We start from the raw sequence: 16,931 nt of genomic DNA on the forward strand, positions 1-16,931 counted from the left end.
TGATACGGGCATAAGACATATGCGATGAATTCGGAATCGGAGAGTCTGAAGTCTTCCTTCAACATAAATTTGCGCGGAGCATTTGCGTACGTTACTTTCGGGGAAGATGTAAAAATTGAATTAATGCAGAATATCGAATTAACATAATAATATCTTGAAAAAATGGACCAAATTCTTCTTCTTCGTTCTAAAGTTGAGTGTTCTTTGAACAAAAAATTCAAGAAATGGATAACTCAATGTGTATTCAGAGATCTAATATTTTATAAAGAATATAAAAAATTGAAAATTGATGTCATGTCCGTCTTAATGCGTGCATAAAAGAGATTTATTCCGTATATCATTACGTTAGTTATTAAAATGTATTGACATATATTACAGCGGTATATAATACTAATGCCACAGAATGGATCTCTTCTAATGTTAGAAAATTTCCATATTGGAAAACCGTAGGATAAATCACGCCCCTTTCCATATCGCGCTCGAGAATTCTTCCGATACTCTTTTATTCGCCGGTGACTTCCGAAGTCGATCTTTGTCCGGATCTTTGCGAAATCGTAGACTTTAAGAACGACAGCACCATAAACGAGATAAAATAGACTGATGCCTTCCCAGCTGCTGGGAATAATTTCGTTACAAACTTTCGGAAGGAGAGAATTTCTCGGTTTTATATCCGAAAAACTTATTACGTTTCTACGATTCGGATCGGATAATAATCAACCGAGGATGAAAAAAAATTGAATCAAGATTTCCTAACCCTATCCCTCTCCCTTTTCTCCTTGCTTTCTTCCCGAAGGCGATGATATCCGGAGCGTATATCGCTACCTTCGGCGAACTTTCGTAATTCGATTCTATGCGGGCAGTGGAAACTTCGTCGTGAATCATTTCGCAGGTCTGCTTTTGCGTGTGAGATATACTAGCCGAGTTTAATGGAAACATGAAACCGTTGCTCCATATCCGGCAAAAAATATTCTATATATTCTAATGGAATATAACATTATGGGTATCATATTATGCGCTTGTAGCTAAACGTGGACGCGCACGTAATTGAGGATTTTTGCTATATCAGTTACATATGCATGAGAGACGATGTAGTAATTGCGAGGCAATTAATTGTCCATTTAATAATTTAGTTAATTATACATACATATATCGCGCTAGTAATCAATTACTTATTTAATTAATGATATACTTTATTACTTATTTAATTAATGATAATACTTTATCTCATCTGCTACGTTCAATAGGAAGATTGCGAACCGCATTGTTCCTCTCTCGCAATTATATAATACGCCATTTTGGGTTAATAGCATCCTTAATAGAGTCATAATTTATCGTGTAAAATATTTTAATCGTAATACAGATTTAATTTATGTTAATTTATACAATAAATTTCAGAGTAATTTAATGCATAATATCGAAATGTAAATAGCATAGGAGTTTAATTAAGAAGAAACTATATAGATTTAGTATACATGTATTTTTGATTTTTCAATAAGGATAATTCTACTCATTCATTTTGATATGCAGGATGATGTGCATAAAATATTATTAATTATTTTCTGACAAGCTATGAAGAATGAAGGATCGAAACGTCAATTTTTTTCGTAATCCGCTTCGCTTCACAAGCAGTAATAAAACAGTAGAAAAAATATTCGTCTTTCTTAATAATCTTAGAGAAAATAGTTTTTAACATTTTACTTCATCTCCCTGAAAATATTAACTTCTAAATAATATTATCTTTGAAATAAGTACACCTAGAAAATTCTGTCTAGATCTGCTGAAATTCAATTTTAAGTAATAAATTCATTAAGGAATGACTTAATTTTTCTCGCAATTGACATATATTATATAGCTTCGCAACTAAAAAGGAGATGCTGGATAAATTATTAATATGTCACAAGTATTAAACTTTGTTGCAGTTTTGTATGCTAAAACGAGAGAAGCATTTTCCGTCTAACTTTGGCGAACTTGGTTAAGAGAAATCGATAATATGTTGCTCTGTGTAAGGAAATATTCGTTGAATTATTAATACAAAAATTCCTATGCATACGCAAATCTGACGCTCTACGTTCTCGCAGTTCTTCCCGACAGTAAAGCGTAAGAGAAACGATATCTCAGCGAAACGAAAGAAACGAAATTCTCACGATTTTTATCTATTTAATGGAGAAAATCGAAAATATGATGACGAAATTGAGTACCACTATCGCGTTATTATCACATTGTTGCTGGTCCGTGCATGCTGACTCTATAGCACGCGATTCTACTTCGAAGATTCAATCTTTATCCCCTGTTGACCTCGTGAAATAAAGAACACCGGAGAACAGCGCGATCGAGTAAAAATACGTGGGCGATCAATTTTTTTAATTGTAGGTGAGCGTTTCGTCGACAAGTTTAGCGCCAAAAGATTGCGTGAAATGGCGTTTACAATAATAAAACGATATAAGGAAGGATTCTATCCTTTTGAACGAATTAATTCAGTCGTGAATATGTGACCTGTCCACCACCTGTCGTAGCGCAACGCGATATACGAAAATTATGTTCAGATAATTCGGATGTTAATGATATACGTTCGCCGACAATGGATGAATGGATGTAGAAATCCGATACACAGAACTTCCCTGCATAATCGGCGCGCTATACTCGAAACGTTGAGCATTCTGAAAATGTTAATAGATGCGTGCACGCACATAACGCTTTTACTGCAAATCCGTAAATCGATGCGTTATTATGGCACCACATCATTCGCGTTGAATAGACGAGAACAGATGAGATAAAATTCGCACTAATAGCTCGGCGCCGGTAATCATTAATTTCAAATCGCATATTCAATTATAATTATCGTGCAGTGACTATGCGCATTCTTGCGGAAACGTGCATGGCATATGCAACACATTATTATCTCAAGCGATGGCATGTTCCTTCTATCTATTAACACATTCGTATTGTTGTGATACACGTATATCTATTATGTTATGAATAATTGAGTTTGAAATATTAGCCAATGATTGTACTTTTCTCATAATCTGCATATCGGCCATACATTTTTCTTTCTCAGGCAATCCATGTTTTTCAGATGCATAAAATCGTGCAAATAAAATATTATATGAGTATTAGTTTGTTTGTAATAATAATGATTACGAGAGAGAGAGAGAGAGAGAGAGAGAGAGAGAGAGAGAGAGAAGCTATAAATACAAACGATGGTTTGTTTCTAAAATGCAATAAAAATTCTTTTACACTTGATCTAATAGAACATTTTTTACGGTAATTTTGTATGGTAATTTGAAGTTTTCTCTAGATGGATAAAAAAATAAGAAGATATTGTGTCGCACTTCCAATATTTTATATTAAAAAAAAGTTTAATATAAAATATAGGAAGTGCGTGAGATTTACATAAACAACATACATTTCTCTTGGATAACGCTTTCGAGCGGTAGCGAAATCTTTATTGAAAATTGAATTTACCGGTGTGCATAAGACGAGCGGGAGGTACGTTTAACATCGAATGTCACATGTGCGTGGACGTAATTCGTTCGCCAAGATCACAAATCAGTCAGTAGCAAACGGGACACGGCATAAACTGAAGCGAGCACGATCGTAAATTTAACCGAAATGGAGAACGTTGCTTTCGACTCGGGCGCTCGTTCAACATTTTGGCTGGCGGACATTTGGCGGATCGCGAGCGTTTGAACGAGTGTCCGAGCATTGATTTTCATTAACGAGCAACAAAGGCCAGCGGAAATTCAACGAGTTCGGGAAAAAAGCGCGCACACAAAATGCGCGTGTCATTAAAAGATTCGAAATCTGCTAAATTTCTAAAGAGATTGTTTGCGTACATCCAACTTGTGCGGCATTAACTTTAAATTAATTTCTTATCTAAATATATTTTATTTCAGCTCTCATAAACACAATTCTTTATCTTGAAATTCATCATAGAACAAAAAAGTGAACGTAGAAAGATTGTTCTAAGGATTATAACGTTTGGTCACTTACAAAATTAATTATTTGTTACAAGATATAGCGCGATTATTTCTACAAACATTTCTATATCGATGCCGATTAACTTTAATGACTTTTAATCTCGGTTCAACTTACTTTTTATCTTTTTCTAGTTTTAAGAATTAGAAAAAGATAAGAAGAGTAAGTTAAACCGAGATCAAAGTTAATCTGCGTTGGAAGAAATGGACATTGAAGATCGAATTTTAATCGACGTTTCCGCAAATTATCGAAATTCTCTTCAAGTCGTGACAATCTCTCTCTCTCTCTCTCTCTCTCTCGATTTACTTTTCGACGCGTGAAATTACATGATGCAGCTGGCGCTCTCCGCCCGTGAAATATGTCAAATTGTTATGAACCGTGCAACGTCCAGTTACTGACAAAAGAGCTTAGCGATCCAATTGAAAATTTATCCGAGCCGCCTAATCCACTCGCGAGCTGGCTACCGATTGTACGTCGAATTTCAGTGGCGGATCGCTCGCAATCTATCGAATTCCACGCGTGCACGTCATTATTAACGTACCGATGAGTGAGTACGTGAGAGCGCAGCGCGCACGACTGTCAGGCTCCTCTCGAAAAGGAGCAGCCGATCGATCGACGACGACGACGACGACGACGATGAGTCTTATACGGATATAGCCTGACAGTGAATAGATTACTTTTCTACAATACCCTATTATACTACAAGGATCTCATATCATTAATCAGCTCGCGGAAATGGGATGTATTTTCTATCTTGACACTCATATATAGACTCGTAAAAAATACATTTACATCATGTTATATATATCGATATTTTATTAAATAAATATCTTTAATTAAGTATATATATATATATATATATATATATATATAAATCGGTCTCGTTATTTTAGATTCAAAATTTATAAAAAAATTTCCATTCATTACGGTAATTTCTGATTTACTTACTTGATAAATTATATGTACTAAAATAAATATAAATTTTTAATTTTTTTAAAGCTACAAGTTATCACTAAGTGTGCATCTACGTTAAAATTAAATTGCTTTTTTAATTTCTTAATAGAAAAATTATTTTGTAACTATGTATTTTATTCTCGGCTTTTTTATAATTTATAATTCTGCTTTTTCTCTTCCGTAATATTTATTCTAGCTATATACGCGCTTTATCATTTTCCTAATAAATTAAATTGCACATTTTCTACATATTGAGATGAGAGTCTATATAATAAAACAGTAGAAAGTTTTTATACGCTAATAAAATATGAAAGATGTATTTAAAATAACATTCGGTCAAAGATTATTAAATCTTTATCGAATAATATTAGTACCCGCCAATAATGATTACAAATTTTTAATTAATTTCAATAGACGGTATATTTATCTTACAGAAAGAATGAATTGCAATAAAGTAAAGCTTGTTTTATAGTACTCTGTTTTATATTTTAATAATTGAAGCTCTTGAAATTGCTCGGGTTTTCTATCTCCGCCATTTTTTTATCTCATATCATGTTCGCCTGATGTTTTAACAATTTTAGAGTTTAAATTTTGGCAGCTTGAAAACCTTTAGACCTTTTGACAATTTGACATTTCAAATTGTAGCAGATTCTGTTTTTGAAAATTTGATAAGCGTCATTTTTTTATCTGATTATATATTTACTTTATTGATTTTTATAAATTTCAGTTTTTGGCGATAATTATACATTGCAGTGACGGTCGCAATAATTATATAATAAGACCACGATTATATAATCATGAATGAGACAATCGCCGAAGATAAGAGTATGACCGTGCTATACGGATGTCTCATTAACACACATTTCTGGATTACTTTCCATATTTTTTAAATCTAGAAAATACAAATAAAGGTATACACGATTAGCATAAAACCGATATGATGTTAAGCGTGATAATATCAACGGAGCTGCTTGAAGTCATTTTGTCGTATTGCGCATAATCGCCGCTGCGATGGCGGTATTGCATTGCACGATGTGCTAGAATGCTAGATTGCGTGTGGTTTTGCAATGTAAAAAAGATAAAGTTGGAATTATAAGATTCTTTTCAACCGTACGTATAACTTGCGCATTTTAATGTCATTGTCAAATATATAGGGCATCTGTTAATTAATATTTGGTAAAAATTGTCACGCACATAAAGAGAAATATTAATAGAATCACACTTGATTTAACTTAACCTCAAAATCTTAGATAAAAATTCTTCGAGTTAATCTTAAAGTTATTTTTCTATAATTTTGTAGAAAAAGAATTTATTAATATTATATTCAACCCATATATATATATAATTTAATATAATTTAATAAGAAACATTTTTACATATTTAAATTTACATATTATTGAAATTGTGATATGTGTGAGTATATCTAAAAAAATTTTAGAGTTACTATTTTTTGCGCTATTTCTTATTGTACAAGTAAATACAGATTTTTACAACAGTCTTTTTTTATTTAACAGATTTTGCCGAGGCGCTGGACTGATAACAAGAAAAGGAACGTATACCTGTTCTGATTTATTAAAGACGCTGGTGTGTGGAAATGGGACCTGGTGAATGATCTAAGTTGAATATTTTACGTGGTATTCTTTGGCATAAGTAAAATTAATCATTTTTATCTACAGACCATCGACTTGCACAAAATGAGGCTATGCCAAAGGTTGACGTACTAAAAGACGTGGGAAAGCTCAAGTCCACAGATATAGTTTATATGAAACGCTTGGAAGAGCAGAACTTGCAAAGGGCGATAAGAGTACAGGGATATCGTAAAGCTAATAATCGTATGGCTATCGGTTTAGGCCTCACAGTTATTGGAATTTACGCTTATACAATATACTCGGTTAAGCAGGAAAAATTCTTAGACGACTTTGAAATGCCGGAAAAGACGATTGAGAAGGCCGCTTGAAACGTTACCTTGTTTAGAAATGTGAATAAAGAAGTTTACGGCTTATTGTGTGTTAAAAAGTTTATATTTTTTTGCTTATACAGTAGAATAGATAGCTTGTGTAAAGTGATACTTTTTTTTTTTCTTCCCTCGTACTCGAGATCGTACTTTGTAAATCGTCTGTTTCACATAAGTGTGTCTGTAATACAAGATTTGAAGATGTCCGCTCCACGTTTGCCACCGCTTCCAACAATACGAGACATATTGAAACTGTACCGCTTAAATGCCGTAAAACGTTTGTCTCAAAATTTTCTCCTGAACCAAAATTTAACCGACAAAATTGTAACAAAGGCGGGAAAACTCGCCAGCAGCCACGTACTGGAAGTCGGTCCCGGCCCGGGTGGATTAACCCGATCTATCTTGAGAAAGGTCCCTGAACGATTGGTAGTCGTGGAAAAAGATACGAGATTTAAACCGACTTTAGATATGATAGCAGATTCATTTGAGGCAATAAATGGGAAGATGGATATAATATACGACGATATCATGAAGACGAACATAGAGAGTCTATTCCCGGTGGAGAAAAAGAGGAGTTGGAACGATAAACCTCCAGATATTTTCATCATAGGCAATTTACCGTTCAGCGTGTCGACAGCTCTCATAATTAAATGGCTACGCGCGATATCCGAACAGCGCGGACCTTGGGCGTTCGGTAGGACGAAAATGACGTTGACGTTTCAAAAAGAGGTAGCGGAACGTTTGGTGGCTCCACCGATGGGAGACCAACGATGCAGGCTGTCAGTAATGGCACAAACCTGGACATTTCCAGTACTTCGTTTTATTATACCTGGTAATCCAACGGCTCGTACATTTTACTCTATTACATAAATTTGTTTTATGAACAATAAGTAAACTGAAAAATACGACCGTATATATGATATAAAATCAAATCAAGGAAAGCGCCGTTGAACGGTCAGGACTGGTTCTTGAATGCTTAGTAAATTATTCAACTATTAATATTATTAGCCATCTAAGATCCAGTCCTGACCGTTTAACGGCGCTTTTCTTGATTTGTTTTATGAATCTTGATTCACTCCAATTCATTACTTACAGGCGAAGCTTTCGTTCCAAAACCGGATGTCGATGTGGGAGTGGTGTCGTTTACGCCGTTGGTCAAACCACGCACGCAACACAATTTTGAATTCTTCGAAATGATAACGAGGCACATGTTCAGTTTCAGACAGAAGTACAGCATACGATGCGTCGAGTAAGTTTATTTACTTTCTGATTTACCTTTATCATAAAAATAAACGAAATTAGTTTTACAAATAAGTTTTTTTTTATCTCTTGTCTCACAGGACTTTATTCCCATTGGAACGCCGTAAAGAATTAGGTTTGATGATGTACAAATTGGCTGACTTGGAACCGACCCTCAGGCCGACACAACTTACCGTGGCGGATATCGACAGACTAGCGACCGCTTTCAAATATCTGGTGGAGAAACAACCGGAGCTTGGATTGTATAACTATCGCGCGTCTCGGCATTTATTACCGTTGAAAAATACGAGGGATATTGTAGTACAGAACTGTGAAGAGATGGTAGAAGGAAACTCTGCAGAGACGCTAGAAGGAACGAGTACTTAAGCGGGACGATTTATACACGGAAACGTGCATCAAATTTCACTTTTATTAAATCGCAGGTTGTAATGCAGCGGATTAATTCGTTACAATGAATTTCGGTTAGAACTGTGTGAGGAAATCTGTAAATATACATTTATATACATACAACACAGTATGGCTTAATTCTTAATTCTTAAATAAAAATATAGTACAATGTACAATTTGCATTTTGCTTGTGTTAGACGTAGTAAAAATACTGTTATTTGGAGGGAGAGAGTAATTGGAGGAATGAAAACAAGTAGTATATTCCTAGTTTTACAAATTCTCGATGCACACCGATTATACGGAACGTATACGGCACCCTGTATCCTTGAGGCTGCTGATTCACGCAAATTCTTCAATGCTATTAATCTGCGAACCCTATGACCTCGAATCTAATAAAATCTATCCTATTAACATCATTTTCGCAAGAAGCGATACTGGTAAGAAGAATCGCGGATAGAGTATTTTTAACATCCGTAAATAATCTGCGAAAATAAAACGATACCCAATACACCGGTCAATATCACAGCTACTCGTCATCTTTTTTTGAAGGGTTTAATCATTAATATTAAATAGTCCTATATATATATATATATGCAGACATATATATTATATATGTGTACTTAAAATTATTCATTAGGAATCGATGGAATTATGCGCGGCTCTCGAGGCCACGTAGCATTTTATTTTACAGTGTCGTAGGAAACTCAAGTTTCTGCAACGTACTGTAACAACCGAACACAGATGGTTATACCTTGAATTCGGTAAGAACTAGACTTTCGTGTCGCTCGTCGACGGTCGCGTGTCAACGAGCCGAGGAAATCCTTTGGTCTAGCGTTCTCTCTCCGCAATAAATCATTACTAATCCATCTGGAGATCATGTACATGTAACTTGTAACTCTTTATGCAATCGCTTAGACTTCTTCGCACTGTCGAAGAACTTTAGTGTCGCTTAAGAATGTGTTAAATGGATACGATAATCGCGTTACATACGTGCCTATTACAACTAAGCCGTTAATTCCTCGCTACGCCGCAGATCATGATATTAGGAAGGGCCCCTCGACGTTTACGCCAAGCACCAAGGGACTGCGCGTGAGCCTGTAACGTTCTGCACCATCTTTTTGTTCTCGCGCCGTCCTCGGCCTGTAATGAATTAGTTTATCATACATTCTTACCAATGCCAATAATTTTCTTCGCAATTAAAATCCATTATCTCGATCTGCACTTGAAAAGAAATTAAGTTAATATTTTACCTTAAATATAAACGTTTCTTTAGAAGACAATTCCTGTACTTCGAAATAATCTTCGAGATCCGTTTCACAACATACTATGCATTTATCGAGGTACAGTGGCTCCTGAAATAAGAAAAAAAAACAGATTTGCATGATCTCATTACGGGGCAATAAGAAAATTACAAATATGAAATATGCGACGACTCACTCGTAGTAAAGAATATCGTCCAAGTTTCTCTTTGACCAGAAGTAGGGTAGCTTCCTTGATACCTATGTGCTTTGGAAAGAGCGAGTCGTCGTTAAATTCGGGATACTCGGCATTCGGCTGAAAATAAAAATAGCATTTATATTTACGTACAAAATTGTTTTGCAAGAGATTTTTAGACACGTATATATATTTACCTTGCCATTTGTGACGAGCATGGCAGTAACAGGTGCGAGTTTAACAGTTCGACCGCGTCTCCAATTATTATCAGTCGGCTGCGCCACTAGAAGACGTCCTTCAAGGACAAACCTAGCTTCCTCGTGTGCCCATTCCAAGATCTCGACGGCCATCTAACATAAATTTTGTAAATGTTAACGGTATGATTAGAAAATTAATTTATACTTTAGAGTTAAACAAATAAAAGATAAAAGCAACTTAAATATACACACCTTTCTCAGCTTGATATTGACCATATCCTGCTCGCCGATGGACCGTCTGCTATTCTGAATAATCGATATTCTCCTCCACAATTTTGTCGATGTAACATCCTTTGCCTCCTATTGATTAAATAAAGTACGCATTTATTTTTAGCTATGTATTATACTTATACAGCGCAATATACTTGCAGCATTCATGTGTTCCAAATGTAGCTCGATGTTCGTTTGAGCTTGCTTAAGCCTCTTCTTCGCTTCTTGGATGTCAGATCGAACAGAGGGTGTCGCTTTGAGCAAACGTGCCAGAAGCAGAGGATACTTCGTAACTCTTTGGACAGGAACCTGAAAAATAATGATGCACGAAATTACGAATTAATTACGAATGATACAAATAATTTATATCCTTCATTCCTGAGTAAAAAAAAATTAAGTCAAAGAATTGCGTGATGTTATACCATTAAAAAGGAGTTCAGATTCATCCTTCGCAAAACCGTGTTTTCCATTTGGGAAACCCTGAGGAAGATGCGAAGAAGCTCCTTCTCCTTCTCTAAATTTTGCAGTAACAAACTAGCGCCGCCTTGACGCGTGCAGTAGCTCTCGAAAGCGTGGAGCATCCTTTCCGACTCGAGGAAGATCTTACCCACGTCCACCGTCAAGAGATCCTCGTCCCCGGATTCCTACGCGATCGAGAAAATCAGGCATCGCAACGTGAATTTTTGAATGTCAGAAAGTTATATATTGTTAAGATAAATGTTTTTGTTAACGTGTGTCAGATGAAAGTGAAGGCGAATCGAATACGGAGCTCACGTGATTAAAAGAATCGAAATACGTGTTTTTTGCATGGGTTCTTTACCTGAGCGAGTTCCACGCTATCCTTCAATTTCTCGGCTAAAACGAGATTGTGCTCGAGCAGCTCCTCGACGTTCAGGAAGATCGCCGACAGTTGTTCCGACGTGAGAAGGCCCGCTCTTAACATCGGCCGGTGGAACTCCTCGAGTATGATCTGCAGATCTCTGCCGTACTTCTGCTCGGTTTCCACGATTTCCGTGATAATCTCTTTCCGTTCCGCGCGCTTCTTCGAACACTTCCTGCACACGAAAGGCGCATAAACCACACCGCTGAAAAAAAAACAAGAAAAATAAAAATATTTGCGCGCGCGACGCCGCGACAACACGAACGTTATAAGGAAGTTTATACTGTGTTATTAAAAGAAATTTTTTTTGTTAACGTCAGATGAAAGCGAAGGCGAATCGAATACAGGAGCTCGCGGCTGCCACGAATTTGTACGTATAATCTACGATCGCGGATGAAAGTGGCTGTCGCAACTTGCCAGACGCATATTGCATTATCCATTCATCAAGCGTCAACTGCGCTCCTCGATAACGACACTTTCGCTCTCGGGCAAATAAAATCGATGGCGGGAGAAAGTGGCCCACTGTCTCCCCCGCGTAATCTAGTCGAGCGAATTATAAACGCGTTCAACAGCCTTGCTCCAATAAAAACAATATACAGATACAGAGTACAGACACGTTGAGAGACGTGTTAATCAGAAAGCTCGCGTTTCCGGAAGTGAATGTAATAATTTGAGATAAGACGTTTTCTCGATTGACGAACGCGCGGATAGATCACGTCTGTTGAAAAGTTCGCGACCGTGGCGAAACGGCATTCGTTCCTCGATCCGCGGGATTGCTCCTGGGAGGCCGAAACGCAGAACGGCACTTTGTTCGTGGATTTTATAGTTCAGAGGCGAATCGAGCGAATCCCGCGCGGAGAGCTCGCGGTAAACCGAATCTCTCACGGTCGAAACTCGGTCGCACAAGCCGTGGAAGATACGCTTTAGCGAGGACTCCGGACCGTTATATCCTCTCTCCGGATCATCGAGCGCTATCTGCTCGAATCCGGCTCAGAGTGATAACAGCGTACGATTTAGGACGTCGGGATGCATTAAGAACGAGTTTCTTAGAAACGGAGAAGCTCTTCGTAGTCCGTTTACGTTCATTTACGCGTCCGGCGACTCGAGCGGGATGTAAAACTATAAAGCCGCGACGCTAAAATGCGAGAGCGGGTTGTCCATCAAGATATGTATACCGAGACGGTTTTCCGTATCAGTAGCACCGGATATCAAACGCATCAAAACTATAACGGTTTCGATTCCCGGCTTCATGTCACTCAGGCACACCTGTCTGTTATCAGGGGGTCCAGCCGCTGCTCGCAGTCCTCGCACAGCTTCGCGGCGCCGGAAATCACCTGCGGCATTCCACCGAGGAGGCTCCCCGGGCCGGAGGAGGAAACTTTGCCCGTCCTCCAGCGCCTCGCGACACAGCGAGTGCTACTGGCTTGGCTGCTCTCAGATCCGACCCCACTGTCGGTTCTCTCTATGTCGACCGTTCTCGACTGCGAAAGTGATAAGAAGCGCCGATTAGAATCCCACATTAACTGGCATGCATGTCTGCACTTTCGAGGCCCCGAAAAAAGGTTTGCTCGAATCTTACTTAGCCCCCCCCCTTCCCCCTGATCGGTTAGCTTCGAACTTACCTTCAACGCCTCCGGTGAGCTCGTTAGGATAATGTTGCATTCCTCACTGCTGTCGGAAACGTTGGAGATCTGCGAACTCTTGGAACTGAGGTCGCCTAGGCTGGTCTCCTTCTGCTCGTACAACGCCTCCAGGTCTCCCTCGGCATCGTCCTCCTCGTCCTCGTCTTCGTCCTCGTCCTCCTCCGCGGGACGCGCGCGGTCCTTGGAATCCATTAGAAAGCTCAACAATTCGAATTTGGTGGAAATGTTATTCTCGTCCTCGGGCGACGTCGACATTTTCTTGAAGAAATCTTCGGGACTCTTGGATAAATAAGTCTCGGTCAGATCCTCCGAGTTGGACTTCTTGAAAACTTCCTCGGACAGATAGGGACCGAGAAATTGGCCCGGCGTAACTTTCTTATAGTATTCGACGTCTCCGAAGTAAATTCTTTCTTTGATATAATCCTCCGTGGGTGGCGGACTTAGGGGTAACGGTGGCGGCTCGTCGGGTATCTCCTCGTAGATCGGCTCCTTGATCACCTCGTACGGATTCTCCTCGAGGAAGAGATTCGTCGAGATGAAATCGCCATCTGAATTCAAGCTGGACGAACGCGAATAATTCGCTTCCAGAGTAGACTCCGAACTCTCGTACTCTTTGCTCTTCAACAAACTTTGCTTCAGGATCTTCAGGATGGCCTGGCCGCTGTCCTCGTCCAGGATTTCACCGTTCTCGCGAGCCTTTCGTAGGGAATCTTCGAGCAGCTTAGAGATCAGAGCCTCCTTGGACAGGTCGGGCAGTTTAGAAGAATTCTCGGGATCTTTGAGCCGCGTCTTGGACTCCGGCCGCGCCGTTCTTTCGTCCAATGTGTAAAATCTCGAGGACTGGTTAGAATTGGAAGATTTAATCTCAACACTCAGCCTCTTCTGTTTCTCGAAATTCGTCGCCGGCTGTTCCGCGTGTCGACACGACGAAGGGATATCATCGCTGGACGGCGTTGGTACTTCGCCGTTTGTCTTCAGATTAATCTCGCCACTCTCGACGATGGGACTATTCTTCTCGATCTGTTTGGAACGCGAATCGTCATTCGCCGACTCGACCACGATGTTCGATTTGTAGTTCTGAAGTATCACCAGAGTGCGATTCTCCACGGAGTTCTGGACCTTCGGCGGGTTCTCCGAGTTCACGGAGATCACCGTCGGATTGCACACGCTATCCTCCCCACCGACGCTGATAGTCACTTTGTTACCCGGCGTCAGTTCCGCGTTTGTATTTTGATCGCCGTTGATAAGGATGGACGTTCTTCTGGCGCCTTTCGCGCCGGAATCCGGACCGATCTGCAGCCGATGTACGAGCGGCGACGAGCGCGGACTCACCGTGATCTTACAGACGTTGCTCTCGGGCGAGTTAATCTCGATCTTCGAGGATCCGTAGGAGCTCGTCGAGTTCCACGATGCCGTCGACGCCGAGGAGATCGTTCGCCGATGATCCCCGATCAAGTTGGCGGGACTCTCGTCCGGATCCGCGCTAGAGTCACCGATCTTGAAGCGATGTCTCTGCCTACCGGGCGGCGGAGACCAGCTCGTAGGTCTCATCATACGGAAATGCTCGTTGCTCACGTCGGAAATATCGCTGCGCGCGTCTGACGGCGGTTCAGACTCCTTCTCGGCATTATCGGCAGTCTTCCCGGGAATTTCCTCAACGTTTTTGCTGACCTTGATCTCGCGATCGGGTTCCTTAAACTCGTCACCCGTTTCTTCCACGATTTCTTCCGGCTTCCTTTTCCTTCTCGGCGAATTCTCCTCGACATCCTCGCGCGAAACTGCGCACGTGGGCGATGAGGACGATGACGACGACGAGGACCCCTTGATCTTTTTGCTGAGGCTGAGCCGCATCGTATCCGAAAAGAGGATGTCACCCGCCGAGATTTCCGGTTTACTGAACGACCGGTCGCTTTGACTCCGCGTCAAGGATTTTCTTGAGTTCTCTGCGGGCAGCGATCGAGAAGGAATCAATTGGTAATTAAAGGAAATAACGACGTTGTGAAATTTAAATTGTGTATATAAATATATTTGCATATATTTTAATGTATAATAGGTTTAAACACAAAAATTATACAGTATCAAAAAAAAAAAATTATGTGTTACGGTTAATATACGTACTTATAATGTAATTCTGTATCAAAACATGCAACATATAAAATCTGACATATCAAAAAGTAAAAGCTAGACGTAATTAGTACGTAAAATATATATACGTTCTCCTTTTCAAATGTTTGGCTTTAAAAAAATATATTAGTCTGTATTCTTGTAATGAGTTCGAAAGTATCTTAATAGCGTAATTATTTCCAATTACAAAAACAAATCCCATATTACTCGACTGCGAAAATTAGAGCCATGTTGTTGATATTATTTCCAATGAAACGGATAATTTTCTTATCTAGCAGATCTCTTTAACATTGATCTACAAAATTTGATAAAATCGAACTAATGCATATTATACTAATAATAACAATTTTATACAATTCTTAAACTCGAATTATGAAATAATATTATACATTCTCAAATTCGGATTATAAAATAATAAACAATCTATATCATTTAATGCAGTTAATTTCTTCTTTTCTATTTTGTGCGTTTTGTATTAACAAAATAGGGGCGTTTCTTCTCCGTTTGTATAAAGTGAGAATTTCCGTTCGAGTCTGAAGAACGTTCGCAACGCTCAAATTCCCCGGAAGGAAAACCGCAGATGTGAAGCATGAAGAGAAGTATGAAGCTGGAATTGGATACCCATGAAAAGTACGCTCGGCGATTTGATACCAAAATTTACGCGTGTCTGAGAAAGTTTTATGCCTACTTCTTAGCAGATTTGCGGTAGTATCGCTTCATAATAATGTATAACTGCATTCGCAGAAGGAAAGTATACATTCAATACTTATTCTTTCTAGTAAAACAATCGCATTATACATTCTAATAAGAAGCAAAAAATTCCAATGAAATTAACGTGCTAATGTGCTTCTACTCTTAACGATTCGAAATAATTTTAATACAGTTGTGCTTTTCCATCACGTGTATCTATTTCAGATTAGAATTTGGAAAATATCTACATTTCTATCTGGAGAATTAGAATCTTCTATATTAATAATACTTCATATTTTACTTAATACTGTTACTAATTTTTGTATTTCATATTTTATATTTTATCATTTACATTTTACTTAATACTTTTACTAATACTTGAAATCATAACAGATATTTTTTTTTCAAAGATCGTTTTATCAAGTATTATCAAATGTTATTCAAGCAAGAATATCTTCTTCGATTTTTTAAATTATATTTCGTTCAAGCTCGATTCGTTACGGTGCCAATTTCAGCGCAAAGTTAAAACAAAACCATCATCGAAGCAGACTTCTTTTAATATACGCATTTCTAACGAGACTGGCGAAAGTGCACCAATTTTTGATAGTATACGTATACGCGAATAAATGAGCTCAGAATTTCTCGCCGCGAGAAAATTCAACGGTTTTTCCACAGCTGCTCCACTTTATGGCGACAGCCAGGAATTTCTGAGACGCGCGTGCGATTATCCGGCCGCAAAAGCGATTGCGCAAATCGCCGATCCGCCTCGTTTATGGCTTTATGGCTTGGATCAATCTCACGCACGCAAAAGAAAAGATGAGCTGCCGCCGCTACGAGGTTTTGCGAAACTAAACATTGTGCCGCAACAGTTGATGAGCCTTATTTGTGCGGATTTAACCATGTTGATCATCAGCATCAAATTTGACGCCAGTACAGATGCCTCATAAAATGCTTTCGAAAATAGTAAATGCGCCTATCTTATTTTTCGTTTATCATACCATAGAATTTTGTATAATAATATTTTAAACATAATTAATTATATAATACAATACCCCTAAAATTTTTATTAAAAACCTAAGATCTAATGTAGCATATTAATATAGCACTGATATAAATTGCAATCTCATGCGATGTCTAAAATTCCTTAGCTCAAAGTTCGCTAA

General features: G+C 38.6%; 3 protein-coding genes across 6 annotated transcripts in view; 2 read left to right on the forward strand and 1 right to left on the reverse strand.

Annotated features, from left to right (window-relative positions):
- Positions 1-5,891: 5,891 nt before the first annotated feature.
- Positions 5,892-6,931, forward strand: LOC143898664 (cytochrome c oxidase assembly factor 3, mitochondrial-like). 2 transcript variants are annotated; one of them, XM_077408290.1, is made up of 3 exons: positions 5,892-6,039; positions 6,444-6,513; positions 6,606-6,931. In XM_077408290.1, exon 3 carries the CDS (start codon positions 6,632-6,634, stop codon positions 6,884-6,886), a length of 255 nt encoding a protein of 84 aa, XP_077264416.1. In that variant the 5' UTR covers positions 5,892-6,039; positions 6,444-6,513; positions 6,606-6,631; the 3' UTR covers positions 6,887-6,931. The 2 variants fall into 2 exon arrangements, with proteins under 2 accessions (XP_077264416.1, XP_077264415.1); XM_077408289.1 differs by having other exon boundaries at positions 5,893-6,039; positions 6,444-6,533.
- Positions 6,932-7,084: 153 nt separating this feature from the next.
- On the forward strand, positions 7,085-8,675 carry Mttfb1 (mitochondrial transcription factor B1). The gene is made up of 3 exons (XM_077408284.1): positions 7,085-7,715; positions 7,979-8,132; positions 8,224-8,675. Exons 1-3 carry the CDS (start codon positions 7,085-7,087, stop codon positions 8,507-8,509), a joined length of 1,071 nt encoding a protein of 356 aa, XP_077264410.1. The 3' UTR covers positions 8,510-8,675.
- Rhogef64c (Rho guanine nucleotide exchange factor at 64C) overlaps positions 8,535-16,931 on the reverse strand; it is a 110,158-nt gene continuing 101,761 nt past the window's right edge. For 2 of the 3 annotated variants that reach the window (XM_077408263.1, XM_077408264.1), the window contains 10 exons: positions 12,934-14,897; positions 12,578-12,792; positions 11,252-11,516; positions 10,854-11,075; positions 10,591-10,740; positions 10,414-10,521; positions 10,162-10,314; positions 9,968-10,084; positions 9,781-9,882; positions 8,535-9,670 (listed from right to left, as the gene is read on the reverse strand). In XM_077408263.1, the coding sequence (XP_077264389.1) occupies positions 9,542-9,670; positions 9,781-9,882; positions 9,968-10,084; positions 10,162-10,314; positions 10,414-10,521; positions 10,591-10,740; positions 10,854-11,075; positions 11,252-11,516; positions 12,578-12,792; positions 12,934-14,897 (3,425 nt within the window). In that variant the 3' untranslated portion in view covers positions 8,535-9,541. The remainder of the gene's footprint in view (positions 9,671-9,780; positions 9,883-9,967; positions 10,085-10,161; positions 10,315-10,413; positions 10,522-10,590; positions 10,741-10,853; positions 11,076-11,251; positions 11,517-12,577; positions 12,793-12,933; positions 14,898-16,931) is intronic. The other variant, XM_077408265.1, reaches the window with a different exon arrangement.

This window comes from Temnothorax americanus, unplaced genomic scaffold (assembly GCF_048541705.1).
Source record: "Temnothorax americanus isolate GAGA-0224 unplaced genomic scaffold, ASM4854170v1 Scaffold24, whole genome shotgun sequence".
NCBI classification, from domain to species: domain Eukaryota; kingdom Metazoa; phylum Arthropoda; class Insecta; order Hymenoptera; family Formicidae; genus Temnothorax; species Temnothorax americanus.